The sequence below is a fragment of the Lactuca serriola genome, chromosome 8 (genome assembly GCF_051521515.1).
Source record: "Lactuca serriola cultivar US96UC23 chromosome 8, Lser_US96UC23_V15, whole genome shotgun sequence".
Classification (NCBI taxonomy): domain Eukaryota; kingdom Viridiplantae; phylum Streptophyta; class Magnoliopsida; order Asterales; family Asteraceae; genus Lactuca; species Lactuca serriola.
The window spans coordinates 184,183,007-184,207,048 of NC_136415.1; the positions used below are offsets into that span (position 1 = coordinate 184,183,007).

The 24,042-nt window shown below is 39.2% G+C and overlaps 1 protein-coding gene and 1 non-coding gene across 2 annotated transcripts; both read left to right on the forward strand.

The window, feature by feature from the left end:
• Positions 1 to 470: 470 nt before the first annotated feature.
• On the forward strand, positions 471 to 8,254 carry LOC145066517 (diacylglycerol O-acyltransferase 2D-like). Its single transcript, XM_079013801.1, has 9 exons — positions 471 to 811; positions 924 to 998; positions 1,226 to 1,311; positions 5,940 to 6,046; positions 6,506 to 6,661; positions 6,831 to 6,917; positions 7,121 to 7,218; positions 7,301 to 7,388; positions 7,949 to 8,254. Exons 1-9 carry the CDS (start codon positions 618 to 620, stop codon positions 8,048 to 8,050), a joined length of 993 nt encoding a protein of 330 aa, XP_078869927.1. The 5' UTR covers positions 471 to 617; the 3' UTR covers positions 8,051 to 8,254.
• A 570-nt stretch (positions 8,255 to 8,824) lies between these two features.
• TRNAV-UAC (transfer RNA valine (anticodon UAC)) lies at positions 8,825 to 8,897 on the forward strand. The gene has a single exon. It is a non-coding gene; the product is annotated as a tRNA-Val (tRNA).
• Positions 8,898 to 24,042: the final 15,145 nt, after the last annotated feature.

Below are 24,042 nucleotides of genomic sequence, written 5' to 3' on the forward strand. Positions count from 1 at the left end.
ATATATATATATATATATATAAAAACTATTAAATATAATAAATATGATAATAAATTGTAATTAATATGTTTCTTTATTCTCTATTTCAAAATTTTATTTTAGAACAAATAGCAATTTTGATGAACCCGTATAATATACAAGTCTTACACCTAGTTACTAATAAAGAATTATATACCCGTAAACCGACGTGTGTCCTTCACACCCAACAATTAGTTGTGTCCAAAATCTAATATGCATTCTGTACCATCAAATTTGCATTAGATCTCTTTTGCATGTGTTTATCAGTTTATGCGAATTATATTAAATGTGACCGGTGACACAAACTAAAATAAAATGTTTTAATTAATTGTTTGTCATGAGTTTGTTGGCAAACTAGTAATTATACTCTGTCAAGATGAAACAAAGGACTATATATCCATATAGTATGATATTTGGTGACAACGTCTGAAACATGTACACTTGATGTTTTGTTCAAGAAACCTAGTCTCTTTTAGATATTTCAATAGTTATATCTATTTAGAAAGAACATATATAATTAATAGGGTTTTTACAACTCCCCAGAAATAAAGATCATTCTTGGCTCTTCAGCTTACGCTTTTTACAACTGCCAAAGCATTATGTCGACGACTGAGGATACGAATGAAATCCGGCAGCCGCCCATGCCTGAACTCACACCAGCGGAGTTCACCGGAAAAAGACAGCCACTCATTCCTACGGTATTTGCAATGATGATTTGGCTTGGCTCTATACATCTCAACACTTTCATCGTTCTTGCTTCTTTCTTCTTCCTTCCTCTTCACAAATTCTTTCTGTAAGTCACTACGCAATATGAGTCTTCTCGAATTTGTTGTTTACAAACAAAAGTCACTATTATTCCATTTATTTATTTTTTTTGTCTTTTCATGTAAATTCTTTCTTTTCAGTGTTCTGGGAATGCTTGCGATCTTAATGGTAATCCCGATTAACGAGAGTAGCAGATGGGGCAGAGCTTTAGGCAGGTTAATCCATTAATATTATAATTTCGTAAACTTCAGTAGCATAAGATATTAAGATACATTAAGATAAATGGGTGTCTCGATGTGATTTTGAAAGTGATTATCCGACTTGATAAGTACTTATTCTTTAAAAATCAGAATTATAATTATTTTTGTCAAACAGTGAAAATTGTTATGTTGTTATGTCACAATAATCACTAGATTTTTTTGTGTCTCTTTGTCAATTTCAGGTATATATGCAAGCATGCAATGGGCTTTTTTCCAGTCACACTACATGTAGCGGATTATAAATCCTTCAACCCTGATCAAGCTTATGGTAAGTGAGCCCATTAATCCGTTATGTTCTTGATAAATTTGGTACATTTGTGATTTGACATAGTTTGAAACTTCTACAACAATATAAATTGGATAATTATTCGGTCGGAACTACTTTCGTTTCTTGAAATTGAATTTAGTTTGTTTTTCATATAGAAATAGAATGGATCATACCTTCTAAAATGTTATTCTTTTTCCTAGACTAATTTTCATTTTAAAGGGAGGGGTGTTTTTTGTTTTTTAAATAAAAATCTTAATGAAAGAAATTATACTATATATATATATAATAGCAATGTTTAGAAAAGCTCCAAAACTTCTATTAAATTACTTTTTGCATTGAACAGCCAAAAGAGTGTTTTTAATGGATTTGGTATTTGTGATTAATTTACCTCTTAAATAATTATTTATTCAATTTTAATTCATTAAATTTATTTATTTTATATTATTTAGAAAATTTTAGACAAAACTGCAAGATTGGTCACTGTGGTATTCAAAAAACTTTGGATGAAGCCCAAAAAAAACTTTCCTATTTACATAGAAGGTCCAAAATCAAGATTTTTCCTTGTTTTTAGGCCTTGATACACTTGAAAAGGTCAATTATACTATTTTTTTCTATTTTCTCTTGTTTATTTAAGTATTTAAATAATTAAAATAAAATCTCACCCTACCCCATCCCAACCCTCTCCACAGGTCCCCTCTCTCTCGCTCTCACATATGCACACACAATCATGTATTTCTAGATAACGATTTTTATGTGTACGTTCATCCCTGTAAACCCATATTCTTTTCTCCATCGAATCTGAAATCGATGTTTGTGTGTTTATCCACATAAACCCTTTGTTGTGTGTGTTCATCCCTATAAACACATTGGCGGTAGAGTCCTCTAACCCACAATGAAGAAACCAAATTACACCGGATTTAACCCAAAAATGAACACCTGATTGGTTTTTTTACTAGATTGGGAGGAAGATGTGAAAATTTTGGGGGTTGTTGAGGTTTTCAGTTGGAAAGAAAAATAGTGATGTGTGTGTAGCAAGAAACGGGACAAAAGAAAAAGAAGGTGAAGTTGGGTCTAAACCTAATTAGAAATATCACTAAGACAATGGAATGGTATGGGATCGAAGATGCAAGGAATTTTAGAGGTGGTGTTTTTGATCTCCTAGTGCAATTTCAGAGGTGGCTTAAAGTCGATTTATGTTTTAGAAAGAAGAAGATCAGATACATAGGAGAGAGAGAGTGAGAGAGAGAGCGCCCCATTCTTTTATTTTTTTATTTTTGAATTAATAAAGCATAGAATAAATAAAAAAAAAATACATAAGAGAAATAAAAAAGACATAGTAGTCTTTTCAACTTTGTGGACCAAAATCACATGACAATCTTGATTTTAGACTTTTTATGCAAGTTTGAAAATTTTTGGTCCCTATTTAATTTTTTTTTTGAAGTTTTGTTAAAAAATTAGGACCACACAACCCCTGCATGCCCCCGTCTCCTTACTTCCAATAATCCACCTTTTGCCTTTCCTTTTCCTTCCATGGTGACCATCACCATCTCTTTCTCACACATAAACATAAACATACATACATGTATGATGCATACATGTCAAGTTTATTAGAAAACTTATCTGCATGAGAGAAATATAAAATAGAAAATTACTAATCTAGCCTAAAACACTAATTATCTATTTAAAAATAGCCAAAAAAAACACATTAGCCAAAAGTAGCCTACTAAATAGTAGATTAGCCACGGTTAACTACAGTCAACGCAAGTTGACTACGTCAATAATAGAAAACTACTCTTTCGTGGCAATGAGCTACTGTTTCCCGGCCCGTCTACTCTTTCACGACCCATTGGTCCATAATATATAATGTATAATTTTTCAGATTAAGTTATTTTGAGTATTATTTTCTTGGTTTTACCTACTTTTTTCTCTCAATGGAGCACAACGAGGTACATCCATTTTTTATCAAAATTTTACCGTATTTTTGATTATGAGTAGTCTTTGTATATACGGATAAATTTTTTTAAAAAAAGAAAGCGAAAAAAAATATTAAAACCGTAGGTTTCATACGAAACCTACGGTGTACAAGTACACAATGCATAGATTGTGCAGTGTGGACTTGTACACCATAGGTTTCGTATGAAGCCACTACAAGAATAAAGACCTATAGGGACGACAAATGGCGTCCCTGTAGCATGCAAAGTCGTCTCTGTAGATGTCTGGGACGACATGACGTCGCCATAGTCCTTGTCGCTTTACCTCTGTCGCTTCAGCTTATTTTTTCGTCGCCGTAGCCCTCGTCGCAATAGGTACACTTAAAGAGACGACATGTAGTCCCCATAGGTACACCTATAGCGACAATTTGTTGTCCCCATTGGTACACCTATAGCAACAACTTGTCGTCTTCATAGGTGTTGGACACAATTTATTTGTTTAACTTCCCAGAACTTTTACATAAAATAAGGCAAATAGTAAATTTAAATCTAAATCAATTCAAATATCATACAATCAAAAGCTTTACAATATCTTACACAATCAGTTTAAAAAACAAATAACCTAACTTGAAATTGTTTAGATGTCTCATACAACACAATCAATCTATTAGGTATTACCTAATCGAATTCATTAGAACTATTTTCCTAGTCGTCACTTTCACTTTTTTCACTTTCATTGAAACTGTCATTGTTAGGCGTTTGGATTTTGAGATAGGAACACTTGCTACATTTTTCACTTTTCTTCCAACACCTCTTGTATGACCATTTCTTTGTCCAAATGCAAGCTTGAGTCATTCTATCTAAATACACCTGTTTAAACTATATAAATAATAAGAATAACAATTCCCGATTTTAAATACAACTACACTACTACAAAACTGGTAATAGAGTACTTTAAAATAGGTATTATAATACGGTTATATGGCCGTATTCTAAAAAAAAGGGGGGGGGGGGGGGGGGGAGTTTCCTATTTGAAGCTTAAATAGAGTACGGATACAACCGTACTCTATAAGTACAATAAAATACTCTTCTTTATAAATAACCGTATTTATAACTAAAAAATTATTTTAAAAAATAGATTACAATTTTGTGTAGCTGGGACATGTTACCAAGTTTGGGCTTCTGATTATTATTTATCAAATCTATTTAAGATTCATACCTGAAGACAACTAAGTCAAACTCAGAAAAAATAGGAATAATCTAGCCACAATCATTGCGAAATTGAGAGAGCTTACTGCAAGATTGAAGCAACAACTAGAAAATTTAAATTGGATGTAAATGTTAAAGGTAGATGGTTGCTGACTTACCGCAAAACAAATTTGGCGACACTGAATACACTTCATTGCACCACAATTAAGGCTGCAAATTCAACAGATCCATATAAGAAAAAAAGGTAACTAGAAATGCTAATCTATATATAGCTATTTACAATTTTACACGATGATGCCTTCGAAACTTTTAGGTAGGGGAAATTGTAATTACAGCTTTAGGCATTCCTTGGAAAAGAATTTCATATTTCAATGTTGTGTTATGTTGGTTGCTCTCTTTAAGTCATTCCAAATAATTAAAGTAACCTTAAAAGACAACCATATCTGCCACATATATCTTTGTCAAACGATCATCCACATACTATTTACAACCTATAACCTGCAATACAATGAATGATTGTGCCACCACCATATTACGAGCAAGACTAGTTAAGATGAAAACATGTCAAGGAAACAATGTACCTACATATGCTACAAGAAGAATTTGAATCGAAGATCAAATTCCGGATGCCTAAATGATCCACATCGTTCAATGTAAAATTAAAAATAAGTTGAGCACACAAAAAAGTAAGATAAGAATAAGAATGACAACATACTTATCTACCAGAGAGAAAGACATTGTCCAATATACATAATCAAAATCAACATTGCAACGATTTCCAACCAATTGATGTGCAGAAAACTGATAATCACAAACCTCATAATCTGACTTTAGCAATCATGGTCCACAAACCCTTCAAAATCTCATCCTGAACATTAAATTGAAACTATATGTCATGTTTTAGTAAGTCACCAGCTAAAACAAATTGTTTCCTCTAATTTTTTAATCAAAATCACATGATAATACATACCTCCATAACTCCATTACCTCCAACAAACACTGGATTAGCTATTACTTTTAGAGAAACGGCTTCTTGCAGCCATAGTGACGGAAACTAACAATATAACAAGAGAACTTTTCTTGAAGTGGGTCTACAAAATTAGTAACCCTAAATTAACTAACACATCACAAAATCAGTAACTCAATAACAAAATTAGTGAGACATACCTAGAGAAAATGGAAGTTGATTAACAGAAAGAGTTTTCTAACTGTTTTGCAATCTCGGCAACTAATAGTTTTCATCCAAAGACCAATCAAGATTGAGTGCCATGGTTCTCTCATGACAAACATTTATTTAATTGCATTGCCCTAATTGGGTAAATTTTGAAAAGCGCAATTTCTTAAAAGGAAGTAATTGAAGTTTTAATGCTATAATATATAAATTAATGAATCGTATTTTCCTATTCTATTGCACTTAACCCCTCTATTTTTATTGTATTACCGTATGCTGTTGTTTTTAATATAACTTATATGCCTTGCTCCATGTAGTTTTTGGGTATGAGCCCCATTCCGTTTGGCCAATCGGAGTTGTCACACTGACAGATTTTACAGGTTTTATGCCTCTTTCCAAAGCAAAAGTCCTTGCAAGCACCGCTGTAAGATTTGCTACTCCATGCACATGCTTTAGGCCCATTTGTAACATAGGAAAATTAGAACATGTGTTTGTAGTGTGTTTAGTGTGCATTGGATTATACGCTAATGGGACAAAAAATCACAGCTTTAGCTTATCTTGTTTGTGCAAAAGATATGAATATACTCATAATAAATAAGCCATAAAAAGCATTTATAATCATGTATAGTCTCATGTAACAACCACAACCTAAACTACCAAATGGGACAATGCCCAAACTTTCTTGGGCTATTTTCTATGATCAAGAATGAGTTCATGTTTCACTTTTTTTTTATTGAGACAACAAATTTGGAAAGTTTCTCTCATTAGCATCGGTTTGGGTCTTAGCATCTGTATAATAAACTGGGCCTAAGAGTTCCAAATATTATGATGTTGCTCTGCTATCACATCTTATATATTAGATATATATGGCGTCGTGGCATAGGTTTTCTGTACACCATTCATGAGGCATATATGGACATGGCTTGGGCTAACGGAAGCTTCAAGGACAAATTTCTCCTCTCTTTTAAAAGCTGGTTATAGTTGTGTAATAGTGCCAGGTGGCACCCAGGAGACATTTTACATGGAGCATGATTCCGAGGTTCAGAAATTCTTTTTTTTTTTTCTTTTCGAAATAATCTCTCAAATTTTCCAATCGTCATCTGATCGTTTCTTTTCTAAATTTGATATAATTTCATGCTTTTACGTATTTTCTTATGTGGTGGTTTCATTGAACTTTGAGAATGGTCTAACATAGTAATTTTGTATAGACTGTCTTTTTGAAAACAAGGAAAGGATTTGTACGACTTGCAATGGAGAATAATTGCCCCTTGGTTCCTGTTTTCGCTTTCGGTCAGGTATATATAATTCTTCTAATTCTGATGCTGCCCTATTACATTTCTTCCTATTACAACATTGTAGTATTATGTAAAATCTACCAATTATACAACACCTTTCTTGTTATATTAGACCTATTCTTATATTCAATTGATGTTTGTATGCATTTTCGTTCTTGTTTAATTTGTTGACTCTATTGAACCAAATGTCATGCATGTTGCAGTCGTATGCTTACAAGTGGTGGAAGCCACGTGGGGAATTGTTCCTGAAATTCTCAAGGGCTATAAGGTTCACACCGGTCGTTTTCTGGGGTATCTTAGGGTGTGTTAAGTTCATATGATTTCATTATTTGTTAAGTTCAGAAACCACGTAATCGTCATAATTAATGGTTATTTTGTTTCAGGTCTCCTTTACCCTTCCGTCAACCGATACATGTGGTGGTTGGCAGACCTATACATTTCAAGAAAAACACTACACCTACCATGGAAGAGGTATTACATTCATTTACATGTTTCGAATGCTTTCTTTTTCATTGTTATGGGCATGTCTGCGTTTTTTTACACGTGATAAGGGTGGATTAAACAACCTTCCTAGCGCTATTTGGATGATGAGGATAAGAAAAACATTTATGCCTTTTGAACAACGAGAGGTTGATAGAGTGTCATTATCCCACCTTGCAATTTTTGTTCCATAAACATAGTCTTGTGTTGTTCTAATACAAACAAGACCTAGCTAGATGGTCAAGTTTGGGTATGGGCTTTATGAAGTTTTCCTTTTGAAAAGATACAACTAACTCATATTTCTTCATAAACCTTCATATGGAAATTAACTATACCATTAGTTCGTTCTTGATGATCACTAAAGATGAAAACTTGACAAATAAGAATAATTTTGTTTCCTTTTTCTTAATATCATGAAACATGGAGAAAAGTCAGACCATATGTGGGTTTCAATATGGAGAAAAGTCATAGTGGTTACATGTTCAAGCTATGGATCTCTAAGGTTGCTACATTTTTCGTGTCTTGAATCTGATTATGAAAGGCTATTGCAGGTTTCAGAAGTACACATGCAGTATGTGGAAGCACTTAAAGATCTATTTGAGAGGCACAAAATGAGAGCCGGTTATCCTCATCTTAAGTTAAGAATTATCTGAACGCACATGAAAGTGACACGGGGTTTGCCATTGTTTTGAAAAGTTATAAGCAATATTGTGGTAAGAGTAGATTTGTGCATGTATCCTTATGTAGGTAATTAAAGACCATTTGTACTCAATATAACCATTTGTGTACGTGGTTATGTAGATACATCATGAGTAAAATTTCAATAGTTATGGTTAATGACTACTATTTTGTGTAAATGTTTGGTTTGACTGAGTTAGTCGTGATAGATCTCTATGCATAGTGTATCATCGGTGATAATTGTAGAACATGAAAAGTTTTGCGCAAATTATGTGATATTGATTTTTTTAAAATGCATTAAACAAACTATCAAGAAGCTAGAAAAAAAATACAAAACAACAAATTACAAACATTAAAGAGGAGATACACATGTCAAACCAATTAATAAAATTGAACGATCTATGTTTGATCTATTTGTATGCCACCAACCTAATATCATCGCCGCTTTTAAAAGAGAGAACCTCTTTGCATTGAACACCAAAACATTATGAGCCTTCCAAATTATCTAAATCAAAGAATAAAATAAAGCTAATCTAAGATTTCCTCATTTCTTCCCTTGAAACGATGCTTTCAAAAAATAGAGCAACGAACAATATCCTTTTGGGAGTTAAATGCAATTCACCGCTCATGTCAATATGTCATAAACCAATTCCGAATGACAACTGATTGATGAAATTCACAGTTTTGGAAAGAATGTCATTTCTTTCTCTCTCGTTATATGTACAAAGTTATTCAAGTAGAATAACAAAGTTCTTGTGGTGTAGTGGTTATCACGTTAGCTTTACACGCTAAAGGTCTCCGGTTCGATCCCGGGCAGGAACATTTCACTTTTATTTTTACCGCTTACAGCTTCATCCTTTTTATCTTCAACATGGACAAAAAACTCTCTTGAAGTTGAAGCCAATCCAGTGATCCACAGTTCCACACAGAATATTAACGTTAGAAAGAATTGTAATAGAACTTCCTGATCATTTTTATCGTCAACAATGATAAAAACTATTTTTTAAAGCAATACACCCAACGTATTTATTTAAATTTCTTGTTTTATATAAGAAATGTAGACTATTAGTCTTTAAATTTATAAAATATTAGACAACTCATTAGAAAGAATTATAACAAGGATTTAATTACCAATATTAATAAAGTAATTAAACAAAAAGCTTCTTACATTTAAAGGAATAAGTTAGAAAGAATTATAAGAGAATTTATATACGTGCATTCTAAGTATATTTTTATGTTTTTACATCACCATGGAAAATAACAAACTCTATATTCTAAACAATTACAGTTTGGACATATCAACATTTAAACCTCTTAGACTAGTGGGAAGGGGCGGACCCAAAAAATTTCCGAACCGGCGGCAAAAAAAAATTTATAAGTTTTTATGGGGGCAAAATTTTTTTAAAGAGTCAAAAATATATAATTTTGAATGATTAAAATATAATATTTTTTGAAAAAAAAAACTACTTTTTAATTAATTTTTTTTTGTTGTGGGGGCAGCTGCCCCCATTGTAGGACCACCACCCTTGCTAGTGGGTGTGGTGTCATACTTGCTATAGTCCACGTAGACGACATGTCATTTTTGCTAAACTTGTCATTTGTTAGGCGTGAGTTGCCACATTTGTCGTGGTATATATATATATATATATATATATATATATATATATATATATATATATATATATATATATATAAAATTAAGACAAAATTGCAAAAATGATCCCTTTTGTATGTATTTTTTTGGCGTTTCGTGTCTAAACCTCAACTTTTTTGGATTGATGGTCATTTTGGCCTAGTTTGTACGCAAAATTGGTCCCCCGACTTAATTGCCGTTAAGTTTTTGTTGTTAACCTCCTCATGTGCATCTCACATGAGGGTATATTTGTCTTTTCACTTCTAAAGGACCATTTTTGCACCTAAAAAATATATATTTTTTTAAAAAGTAATACTGAAACGACCCAAAAATACGGCCCGAAAATTTCATTTTTAATATAATCATAATCATAAAACGGAGTATATCATAATAAAACCATGCGTTGCAAATCTCAAAACCATACTAAAATACAAATGAGAAAACGGTGTCATGACTGTATCAAAACATATATAAGATAACTGATCAACTCCTAGGATAAAAACTGTGGCTGTGGTGTGTGCGATGTCATCATCCCGAGCCCTTCCCTCTGCTTGCGGAAGTACCTGAAACCAAAACTGAAACTGTAAGCACGAAGCTTAGTGAGCTCCCCCAAACTACCACATACCACACAAACATACAAAGCACATACCGGGCCTTGCCCACTGCATCGGACCGAAGACCGGCTAACCGGGGCCTTGCCCCTACATCGGACCGGAGTCCGAAGCTGACTGGAACATCGGACCGAAGTCTGAAGCTGACTGGGATCTTTGTCCCCTACATCGAACCGAGTCCGAAGCTGACTAGGACATCGGACCGAAGTCCGAAGCTGACTGAGACATCGGACCGAAGTCCGAAGCTGACTGGGACCTACGTCCCCTACATCGGACCGGAGTCCGAAGCTGACTGAACATAGCATAACCATATCAACTGGCATAAACACATATCCTGTCTGAACCACGAAGGCATCAAACATACTAACTACTACATCGGATCGAGGTCCGAAGCTGAATGCTAGCTAAACGAGCCGGCATTGTGGCCTTAGACCCGTTACTACTGGAAGGAAACTCACCTCGTGAACTGGCTGCTGTGTGAATGGCTCTGGAAGCTAAATGTTGCTGCTCCGGTATCTCCCCGGCTACAAGGCCATAAACACACTCAATCAAATACTAAACACTGCACTGGGGTAAAATGACTCTTTTACCCTTGGTCAAAGTCAAATCTCCCGGTCAAAGTCAACCCACAGTTGACCTGACTCGCCGAGTTGGGCCACCAACTCGCCGAGTCTCTAATCTCATTTCACAACCCCACTCGTGGCTACTCGTCGAGTATGGCATCGACTCGACGAGTACTCTCTCTATCCCAGAACTCAGACAATCTTTATCCGACTCGCCGAGTCATATGAACAACTCGACGAGTTGTTCTTGAGCTTAAGAAGATTGCCTTGGACTCGCCGAGTTGTATGAACAACTCGTCGAGTCCCTCCATTACTGAGTCTACTCTCCGACTCACTGAGTCCACTCTACTACTCACAGGCTTCCACTCGTCATCACTCAAAAGGGGAAAAACGGGGACTCGCGGCTCGACTCGCCGAGTCGTTCTTCCGACTCGCCGAGTCGCTTGCATGCAGCAACTCAAAACTCGATTCTGCTTGAATCCAGTGTATAAAACTAATAGATCTGGACTCCCTTAACTCGATTAGCACGTAAAGATTCTATCTTTACGCGCCCATATGCATCCATGAAGCTAAAATGGCTCAAAAAGCATAATAAAGGCTAGATCTAGGGTTTTCATGCAAGATAACTTCAAAAAGGCAATAGATCTGGGCTCTACAACTCCTAAATGAACAGATTTAAGGATATCTCGACATAATAGGGCATCCATACAATCATAAGGCTTGAGAGAAGCATCAAACTAGATCTAGAAGAGTTCTAATGGAGGTTAAAAGCATAAAACAGGAGGGAATCCGAAGAATACCTCAAAGAACTCTGATTTGCCCTTGGATCTTTGCTCTACACCTCTTCTCCTTGCTCCTTTCTTCTTCTCCTTCTTCAAGCCTTCAAAATTTAACACAAGAACACTTAGATCACTCAAGGATGGATTAGGGTTTTCTCACAGCTTTCTGAGGGTGAAGGAGGCGAGATTGGGGGCTATAAGGTGGATTAAATAGTGAGCAACCCGGGGATTTAGGGTTTCTCCCAGGCAGGCAGACTCGCCGAGTCCCGAATATGGACTCGCCGAGTCGCCGACTAACACGTGCTCGAAATCCCGTCCCTACTCGGCGAGTCAGGCTATGAACTCGCCGAGTCCCTCTTGCAAACTTCTAATTAAATACTATGGAATCATCATACCGGGGACGGGTCGTTATAATTCTCCCCCACTTGGCTCAGACTTCGTCCTCGAAGTCTGCTACGGATGAATCTGCAAATATCTCCGGATAGTGCTCTCTCATCTCCTCCTCAGCCTCCCACGTCCACTCAGACCCCTTCCGGTGCTGCCACTGCACTTTCACTAACTGAATTTCCTTGTTCCTCGAGGTCTTTGTCTTCCGGTCCAGAATCGCGACCGGTCTCCCAATATAATTCAGGCTGCTATCAACCTGAATATCCTCTAGGGGAACGACTGCTGACTCATCCACCAAACACTTCCTCAACTGAGATACATGGAAATTGTTGTGGATCTGACTAAGCTCCTCAGGAAGATCCAACCGATAAGCAACCCGACCCACCCGGGCCAAAACCCTGAAAGGACCAATAAACCTGGGACCCAACTTGCCCCTCTTCCGGAACCTGATAACACCCTTCCAAGGTGAGACCTTTAGAAGGACCATATCACCCACCCGGAACTCTAAGTCTGAACGCCTCCTATCGGCATAACTCTTCTGCCGACTCTGCGCAGTCTGCAGTCTACTACGGACCTGCTGGATCAACTCGGTCGTCTTGAGCACCACCTCTGTGCTTCCAATTACTCGCTGACCTACCTCGCCCCAACAAATCGGGGTCCTGCACTTCCTCCCATAAATCATCTCAAAGGGAGGTCGATCAATGCTCGCATGATAACTGTTGTTATACGAAAATTCCGCTAACGGAAGGTACGTATCCCAACTGCCACCGAAGTCTAGAACACATGCCCTGAGCATGTCCTCGAGAGTCTGAATCGTCCTCTCACTCTGCCCGTCCGTCTGAGGGTGGAAAGCGGTGCTGAAATGAAGACGAGTACCCATCTCGTCGTGAAACCGCTTCCAGAATCTGGATGTAAAACGGACATCTCGGTCTGACACCACCGATACCGGCACTCCATGACGTGCCACGATCTCGCGCACATAGATATCGGCTAACTTTTCTGCCGATATACTCTCCTGGATCGGGATAAAATGAGCACTCTTCGTCAACCGATCCACTACTACCCATATCGAATCCACTCCTCGTGCGGTCCTGGGAAGCTTGGTGACAAAATCCATGGTGATGTCCTCCCATTTCCACACGGGAATGTCTAACGGCTGCATCTTGCCGTGAGGCCTCTGGTGCTCCGCCTTGACCTTCTTGCAGGTCAGGCACCTCTCAACATACCAAGCGACATCCCGCTTCATGCAGGGCCACCAATAATCGGGTCGAAGATCTCTATACATCTTCGTCGCCCTTGGGTGGATAGAAAATCGAGACTTATGAGCCTCATCCATCAACACCTGTCGTACTCCTCCCCAGTACGGTACCCACACTCTCCCATGAAGTGTCAGCAATCCCCGACTGTCATAATCAAACGAAGATGCTCGGCCCACTATCCTCTCACAATTCTGCCTCTCCTCCTTGAGGCCCTCGACCTGAGCCTCCCTGATCCGTTCCAATAACGGAGTAATCACTGTCATCCTCAAACACAAATCTCTGATAGGGGTTGCCGACACTTTGCGGCTTAGGTCATCGGCCACCACGTTGGCCTTCCCTGGATGATAAAGGATCTCACAATCATAATCCTTTAGCACATCTAACCACCTCCTCTGCCTCATGTTCAGACTCGGCTGATCCATAAGGTACCTCAAACTCTTGTGATCCGTGTAGATAGTACAACGGACCCCATAAATATAATGCCTCCAAATTTTGAGGGCAAACACAACCGCCCCCAGCTCTAAATCATGTGTAGGATAGTTAGCTTCGTGAGGCTTCAACTGTCTCGAGGCGTAAGCTATCACATGACCTCGCTGCATCAACACTGCTCCCATACCTGTGATTGAGGCATCACAGTAGACTACGAAGTCCTCTACTCCCTCTGGCAAGGTAAGGATCGGAGCCTCGCACAACCTCTGTCTGAGGGTCTCGAACGCTGCCTGCTGCTCAGCCCCCCAACGAAATACCACCGACTTCTTGGTCAGTCGGGTGAGCGGCACTGCTATCTTGGAGAAATCCTGAATGAATCTCCGGTAATACCCTGCCAACCCTAGGAAGCTCCGAATCTCAGATGGAGACTTCGGGACCTCCCACTGCATCACGGCCTCTATCTTGGCCGGATCCACCAGAATACCCTTCTGGTTGACGAGGTGACCAAGGAACTGCACCTCGCGCAACCAGAACTCACACTTGGAGAAATTTGCGAAAAGTCTCTCCCTCCTCAAAACTTCCAGCACCTCCCTCAGGTGCTCCTCGTGCTGCTCCTGCGTCTTGGAATATACCAAGATATCATCTATAAATACTATCACTAACCGATCCAGCATCGGCCTGCACACGCGGTTCATGAGATCCATGAACGCGGCTGGGGCATTGGTGAGCCCAAATGGCATCACCACAAACTCATAATGACCATACATGGTCCTAAAAGCAGTCTTCTGCACATCCTCATCCCTAACCCGCATCTGATGATACCCGGAGCGTAGATCGATCTTGGAGAACCAAGACGCTCCCTGAAGCTGTTCAAACAAATCATCTATCCTCGAAAGTGGGTAACGGTTCTTCACCGTCACCTTATTCAACTCCCGATAATCTATACACATACGATGCGACCCATCCTTCTTCCTAACAAACAGGATAGGCGCTCCCCAAGGCGAACTGCTCGGCCGGATGAAACCCTTGTCTAGCAGCTCCTGCAGCTGCGTAGACAACTCCTACATCTCAGGGGGAGCTAGACGATACAGTGCCTTGGCTATCGGAGCCGCACCAGGAATCAGGTCGATCCCAAACTCAACCTGCCTCTCAGGAGGTATCCCCGGTAAATCCTCGGGAAATACATCCGGGAAGTCTCGCACTATCGGAACATCATCAACTGTCGTCTTGCCCTTCTCTCGGGCATCCAAGACATAAGCTACATAACCAGCGCAACCCTGCTGGAAGTAGCGCCTCGCCCTTGCGGCGGAACAAAAGGTCGGTCCGCGCTGGGGCCTCTCGCCCTGAATCACTAACTCTCCCCCACTGGGAGTGCGGACCCTCACTAGCTGAAGCTCACAATCAATAACCGCCCCATTGGGGCTTAGCCAATCCATGCCCACAATAACCTTATTCCCTCGCAGGGGAATAGGAACTAGGTCCACTGAGAACTGCTCATCAAACAACTTAAGGGAACACCCTCTATGCACTCTGCCGACCCTCACGGTCCTGTCATCTGCTATCTCAACCTCTAATGGACAATCCAGCTCCCCTGGAGCTCTGCTAAATCTCTTGCTAAGCGCAAGCGATACGAATGATCGGGTAGCCCCCGAATCGAATAATACCATAGCAGAAATGCCGTTCACAGAGAACGACCCTATATAAAACATACAATCATAAGCAATAATCAATCAATAAAATAAAGAGATGAAGGGAAGATACATACCCGTCACCACATCAGGAGTCGCTCGCGCCTCCTCTGCTGTCATCTGAAACGCTCTACTCTTCGCCACTGGCGCCTCAGCTCGGCCCTGCCGGCCATCTGTAATCCTCAAAGTAGCAGGGGCAGGTGCAACCACCTTCCCTACTGCAGCTAAACTCGTACACTGGGACTTTTTGTGTCCCCTCTGATTGCACTGAAAGCAAATCAGATCTGATGCTGCAACAACAGTAGCAGGGGCCGTACAATCCCTGCTCAAATGCCCAGTCCGACCGCACTTGAAGCAGACGAAACTCCCTGCCTTGCACACCCCATCGTGCATCTTCCCACACCTGCCACATCGACTGTGGCTCGGCTGGGACCTGGACCTGTGATCAGAAACCTTGGGCTTTTTGCCCGAACTGCCTGAACCCGAAACCGCCTCCGGTTTCCTCTTCTTCTCCATCTCGAGATCAATCTCCCTCTCTCAAGCCCTAGCAATCATGTCGTCCAGCGTTTTACAGCTGGACCGGCTCACAAACTAGCGGATATCGCTCCGCAACATCTCATGATAACGGGCCTTCTTCATCTCCTCATCGGCTGCATACTGAGGAACAAGAAGAGCCCTCTCCCTGAACTTGGCGGTGATCTCCGCCACGGTCTCTGTAGTCTGGGTGAGGTCCTGAAACTCTCTGGCTAACTGTTGCACCTCAATAACTGGTGCAAACTCAGCCCTGAACCTGGTAGAGAAATCTGCCCAGGTCATGGCATCCAATGCTGCATCATCTCCCATAGTATGTCCGACCTCCTCCCACCAATCCCGTGCCCTGTCCTTCAGAAGACAGGACGCCAATCTGACCTTGTCCCCCTCGGGACACCTGCTAGTGCGGAATGCGTTGGCCACATCCGCCAACCATCTAGTACTCGCTATAGGGTCCCGTGCCCCATGATAGTCTGGAGCTCCACATGCCCTGAACTCCCTGAAAGTAAGTGTGCGCGACCCCATCATGGCCGCCACCTCGGCACGGAAGGTGCCCAATCTCTCATCCATCAGCTCTAGGATCCCCTCCTTGATCGAACCGAAGATCACAAGAGTCTGCTCTAAAATGATACGAGTAATCTCTGAAGAAAGAAACTCTCTGGTCTGCTCATCCATGTGCTCGTTTCCCGAGCCTAATCCTGATCCCTCCCCGGCACCTCCACTGCCGGCTGCTGTCCTCGGACGTAAAACCACCATACTGAAACACATCATAGCAATATCAGAAAACTGAATTATCTCAAGGGATCATTGATACTACTACTAGCTTCCTGGTCTTGTCTCGGCCTTCCTTGATTCGAGTACGGATCCTCTGCTTTCAGTAGTACGGGCCCATACTACCTTCCACATCTATCCGTACTTTCCTCAAGAACCGCCTTGACTCCACCAAGTCACTTCTACTACTACTGATCTCTGCTACTCTCATCCTAGGCTTGCCCTAGGGAAATTGCTGACTCCACTCACACCAGTCCTCAGCTGTCGAAGGCCTCCTTGTAATGCTGATTAGCCACCAGCTGAATACCATCACATATAATGAGGCTCAGATAATCCTTCGAGTAAAAGACTCGTCCCTACAACGGTTGGACTCAGACATGAGCTGCGCAATAGGGCCAAATCCAGCACTCTGAGATTATTCAACCCTGATCACATGTGATGTGGCGTATTCACCTAATGGCTAACTCCCACCACTCAGAGTCCCACAAAGCACAAAGCAAGCAGCATTCGGATAAGGGAAACATACTCAAGCAAAACTATTCTCATAACGAGAAGCTACTCTAGCATACAATGCTAAGCTCGCGCTACCAGGCATAACCTAAACAGGCTATCCTACTGCTGTTTACTCAATACTAGCATGCAATTCTCATAAAGCTGTAACACATAAAGCAGGCACATAAGGCATCCTCCTAGATCCTTAGTCCTATACTAGCATGCTGTTCTACTGAAGCTGAAACAATTAATCATAATAATAAAACTTGTATTGGTAATTTGGGAGTACTTACTTGAGCTCGGTTGATCGCATGCACCACACCCTTATCTTGTTTAAAAAATTCTTTTCTTTCTAAGTGCTTTTCAAAATCTCATTCGAAAACATTTTTCTTTTTGAAAATCTTTTTATCTTTCCCTTAGTTTGAGTTCAGATGCACCTGGAGGTGTATCCGAATCCCTCAAACCAGGGCTCTGATACCAACTTGAAATGACCCAAAAATACGGCCCGAAAATTTCATTTTTAATATAACCATAATCATAAAACGGAGTATATCATAATAAAACCATGCGTTGCAAATCTCAAAACCATACTAAAATACAAATGAGAAAACGGTGTCATGACTGTATCAAAACATATATAAGATAACTAATCAACTCCCAGGATAAAAACTGTGGCTGTGGTGTGTGCGATGCCATCATCCCGAGCCCTTCCCTCTGCTTGCGGAAGTACCTGAAACCAAAACTGAAACTGTAAGCACGAAGCTTAGTGAGCTCCCCCAAACTACCACATACCACACAAACATACAAAGCACATACTGGGCATTGCCCACTGCATCGGACCGAAGTCCGGCTAACCGGGGCCTTGCCCCCTACATCGGACCGGAGTCCGAAGCTGACTAGGACATCGGACCGAAGTCCGAAGCTGACTGAGACATCGGACCGAAGTCCGAAGTTGACTGGGACCTACGTCCCCTACATCGGACCGGAGTCCGAAGCTGACTGAACATAGCATAACCATATCAACTGGCATAAACACATATCCTGTCTGAACCACGAAGGCATCAAACATACTAACTACTACATCGGATCGGGGTTCGAAGCTGACTGCTAGCTAAACGGGCCGACATTGTGGCCTTAGACCCGTTACTACTGGAAGGAAACTCACCTCGTGAACTGGCTGCTGTGTGAATGGCTCTAGAAGCTAACTGCTGCTGCTCTGGTATCTCCCCGGCTACAAGGTCATAAACACACTCAATCAAATACTAAACACTGCACTGGGGTAAAATGACTCTTTTACCCTTGGTCAAAGTCAACCCACAGTTGACCTGACTCGCCGAGTTGGGCCACCAACTCGCCGAGTCTCTAATCTCATTTCACAACCCCACTCGTGGCTACTCGTCGAGTATGGCATCGACTCGACGAGTACTCTCTCTATCCCAGAACTCAGACAATCTTCATCCGACTCGCCGAGTCATATGAACAACTCGACGAGTTGTTCTTGAGCTTAAGAAGATTGCCTTGGACTCGCCGAGTTGTATGAACAACTCGCCGATTCCCTCCATTACTGAGTCTACTCTCCGACTCACTGAGTCCACTCTACTACTCACAGGCTTCCACTTGTCATCACTCAAAAGGGGAAAAACGGGGACTCGCGACTTGACTCGCCGAGTCGTTCTTCTGACTCGCCGAGTCGCTTGCATGCAGCAACTCAAAACTCGATTATGCTTGAATCCAGTGTATAAAACTAATAGATCTGGACTCCCTTAACTCGATTAGCACGTAAAGATTCTATCTTTACGCGCCCATATGCATCCATGAAGCTAAAATGGCTCAAAAAGCATAATAAAGGCTAGATCTAGGGTTTTCATGCAAGATAACTTCAAAAAGGCAATAGATCTGGGCTCTACAACTCCTAAATGAACAGATCTAAGGATATCTCGACATAATAGGGCATCCATACAATCATAAGGCTTGAGAGAAGCATCAAACTAGATCTAGAAGAGTTCTAATGGAGGTTAAAAGCATAAAACAGGAGGGAATCCGAAGAATACCTCAAAGAACTCTGATTTGCCCTTGGATCTTTGCTCTACACCTCTTCTCCTTGCTCCTTTCTTCTTCTCCTTCTTCAAGCCTTCAAAATTTAACACAAGAACACTTAGATCACTCAAGGATGTATTAGGGTTTTCTCACAGCTTTCTGAGGGTGAAGGAGGCGAGATTGGGGGCTATAACGTGGATTAAATAGTGAGCAACCCGGGGATTTAGGGTTTCTCCCAGGCAGGCAAACTCGCCGAGTCCCGAATATGGACTCGTCGAGTCGCCGACTAACACGTGCTCGAAATCCCGTCCCTACTCGGCGAGTCAGGCTATGAACTCGCCGAGTCCCTCTTGCAAACTTCTAATTAAATACTATGGAATCATCATACCGGGGACGGGTCGTTACAAATACAATAATGAAAAAATAAAAGATCTCTCTCTCTCTCTCTCAAAAAAAGCACACAGACCCAGATGACGTTATGATGTTATCCCTCTGCATCATATACAAATCAGTTTTCACATTCATATACAAGTAGATGTAATATGTTCCTGTTTACATAAAACGTCTGCATAAAGATTTCTTAGCTGCCTAAGTTCAAAACTAAACACCATGCCCACTATCAACTTCACTTTGAAGTATCTACTAGAAGACCATGTGCAATCCAATTTCAATCACGAAGCAAAACTTATCTCAATAACCTTGCTCATGAGTTGAGCTATCAACCAATGCCTGCATATGCCTCCAACTTATCTCCTCTCTTGTCTCCCCATTTGCAGCCTTCCAAGCTCTAAAAACGATGTCAACATATGCCTCCAACATTGACTTCCTCCATAAAGGAATTTGAGACCTAATCATTGCTGGTGATTCCTTCACAAGTTGTCTAGATAACCTAAATAAGAATGTTAAAAATCCTATTTCTTGACCCATTTTCAAATACAATGGGGATATTAAGCATCTGATGAGCATTAATTTCAAGTCGTATATACTCTCATCCTCAAAATCGAACAACATAAATGCTTCACGAAGAGCAAACACTCTATGAACATTCACTTTGTTCTTCAAAGCAGAGAAAAAGGCGACCGAATTAGAACTTTATCAAGGATCGAACCCTCGATTTGGAAGAATCAAAATAAATCAATAGAATGAGAACAAATTGACAATCAATCGATATCAATCAGCAAAGTAGAAATCAATTTTGATTTTGTGAAATTAACCCAATCGATAACCAACATCTTGCTGTTAAAATAAAGAACCCACATGAGGAAGACAACGACACGGAGGATGAATCCGACAACATCGACGTGGTGGAATGACGAACGAAGTGCTTAAGCGGGGGAAGAGGTGGCTGAAGAATGTGATGTGGTTTGAGCTAGCTGAAGTGGTGAAGAAATAAAGCTGGAGCAGCACCTGGTGAGATCGATTCCCAATTGTGGGGAAGGTTGTGGAAAGAGAGAAAGAGAGATCTTTTATTTTTTCAATATTAAAATAAATAAAAGGGTATTACTTTTTAAAGGTGCAAAAATGGTCCTTTAGAAGTAAAAAGACAAATATACCCTAATGTGAGATGCACATGAAGAGGTTAACAGCAAAAAGTTAACGGCAGTTAAGTCGGGGACAATTTTGCATACAAACTAGGCCAAAAGGACCATGAATCCAAAAAAGTAGAGGTTTGGACTGAAACCCCAAAAAAATGCATACCACAGGGACCAATTTTGCAATTTTGTCTTTAATTAATTTAGAAAATAAATATTGCAAACATATTTTCTTAAAACTTAAATTCCATTAAAACAAACATAGAAATTCAAAAAAAAATCTCACTGGAAATTAAAAAAAAAAACATCACGCTAAAATTACAAAAAAACATAAATATTAAAAATATCACAAGAATACTATAAATTTAGAAACAGCACACTAGAAATTCAAACATCACGCCATTTGGGGCTCTGCCTCACAATTTGCCAAAACTCAACAAGCTTGAAATCTTTGCAAGTTTCAACATGGTAAGCCTCAAGAGCATTCTGAAGCAAAATATTTTCGTTTTCACCATTTTCGGCATCATGCATCACTCTACGAAACACAATAGTAAACCGAGTTGCGAGTGTGTGTGCGTTTCTCCATTTGGCGTAGAGTATATATTTTCTTTGTGGTTGAAGGGCTTGACGGTTGTATATTTCGGCGACTCTACTCCAAAAAATAGTCGAAGGGTAGTCACTATGGTGTGGATCTTCTGCTACATCAATCCATGAACGAGCAAGTAAGATCTCTTCTTCGGTCGACCAAACAATAATCATTTTTTGTGATGTGGTGTAGAAAAGAATGGAAAAATAAGAATGTTAAAATAGTAGAATTAAGGAGATTTGAATAGGGTGAAGACATTTATAATTGAAGATTAAGGGTTTAAAATTTGAAATTTTGGAAAAAAAAACGGTTATATTTTTGAAATTAAGTATTTTTTGGAAAGAAGGTAATTTTTAGAAAAAAATGTTGAAATAATAAATGGGTTAAAAAAAACTCTCTCACATTTGTTCGTCCATCCGAGTTCCGAGACGAGCTCGGCATGTCGAAGGCTCGGCCCGATGTTCGCCGAAGTAACCAAACGGAAACCGAATGACACACCCACCAGTTTTATATTGAACTTATGATATCCATATTTATATTTCATATTTATTGTCATGCTTGGTTTAAGGCAAACAACTAGTTGTATGTAGATTAGACATAAGGGCCAAAAATTATTCATACATGTTTATTAAGGTAAATTACATAAAAGATATAATGTTTTTATATATAATATTCGATTTCAACATTGTTTTTTTCATTGCGCTTAAGATAATGTATTTTTCAATTTTTACAATCTTGACCTTCTTCCCATTACCTGGTTGTCATGCTAACGGAGAATGATACGTGGATGTAATATGTTTACATGATATTGTTTGGTTACATGTCAAAAAAAAATAATAAATAAATAAATAAACTATAACAAAAGATAATTAAGTTTTCATTTTTATTTTTATTTTTACACTACGTTTTCATTTTTTTAATTTGACACCCCATTACTTTACTTTTGTTACAAATTTGACATCAATTTTTTTTTTTAATTTTATTCAATAAAAAATGAAATTGGGTTAAATAAAGTTAAAAGGGCAAATTGTAAAAAGTAACTTTCTAAATAAATAATGAAGTTAAAAAAATTATATAAAAATAGCGGTGTACCCCCGCTCGACCCCCCGCCCCCCCCAAAAAAAAAAAAAAATCATACCATCTAAGGTTTGAGGATGTAGACAGAATGTATGGTGCGATTAGCCCCATATGGCACTATACATGTACGGTAACACCAGGGCCGGTCCAGACGGTGGGCAACCCGGGCGACCGCTCAGGGCCCACATCTCTAGGCGGCCCAAAATTTTTGGGCTATATAGTGTATATATAAAAAAAAATATTACCTAATTGATTTTTAAGCCCTAAAGTTGGTTCAAACTCAAATTAGCTCAAAAAATAAACAATTTAGTTTGTTTGTTATACTAATTGAACATGTCTATAGTGAAGATTAAATGATATTTTTTTGAATCTTTATGATATTTGTCTTTGAGGGGCCTTTTTTTCTTTTCGCCCCGGACCCCATATACGTTTGGACCGGCCCTGGGTAACACCACACAATGACCATTGAAAAACATGATGATACATACCATAAGAGATGAATTTACGGCATACTCTCTCCTCATTTATTGAAGGTTTGAGAAGTATACATGTGGTATGTGGAAGCACTTAAAGATCTATTTGAGAGGCACAAAACAAAGAGTCGATTATCCACATCTTAAGTTAAAAATTATATGAATGCACTATATGGAAATGACCTGGGGTTTGGCATTTCTATGAAATGTTCTAAGCAATGTTGTGGCAAGAGTAGATTTGTGCCTTTATACTTGGGGAAGGTTACCATTTGTACTCGATATGTAACCATTTGTGTACGTGATTATGCATGGCTATGGTTAATGAATTATTGTGTAAATATTTTGGTTTGACATGGTTAATTATTCGTGATAGATCTCTATGCATGGTGTATCATCAATGGTAATTGAAGAACATGAAGAGTTTGGCGTTTTTTATGTGACATTGGTGACTTATATATGCACTAATTCGAGGATACTTATCCAAGTATTGTAAATTTTGTCTACTATTTGACATTTGTTTAATTCCATTATAATGATGATTATACCCGAACTAATGTAATGTTACCCTAAAATTAAAATTTGCCAATGTTCAATAAAGGATGGAAATAGGTTGATTTATGGACAAACAAAGTTACCTACGACAAGTTAGAGATAACGTTAGATAAATATGACGAATTTTTGAGATGGGAGTTAGCATCTTAGATTGTATATATAGCCACATATGTATTTTATATTTGTTGTTTATAGGCCCAAGCCCATTAACAAATATATATATATATATATATATTTTTGAGATGGGAGTTAGCATCTTAGATTGTATATATAGCCACATATGTATTTTATATTTGTTGTTTATAGGCCCAAGCCCATTAACAAATATATATATATATATATATATATATATATATATATATATATATATATATATATATATATATATATATATATATAGAGAGAGAGAGAGAGAGAGAGAGAGAGAACAAAAATTATTCTTAAATTTACAAGGTGATACTTTTGTAATTAAATCAAAAACTATAAAATAATATTCATATAAATCAAAAAATAGTTAAAACAATTAAAAAAAACTCACTAACCTATGCTACTCACCACCCAACCAAC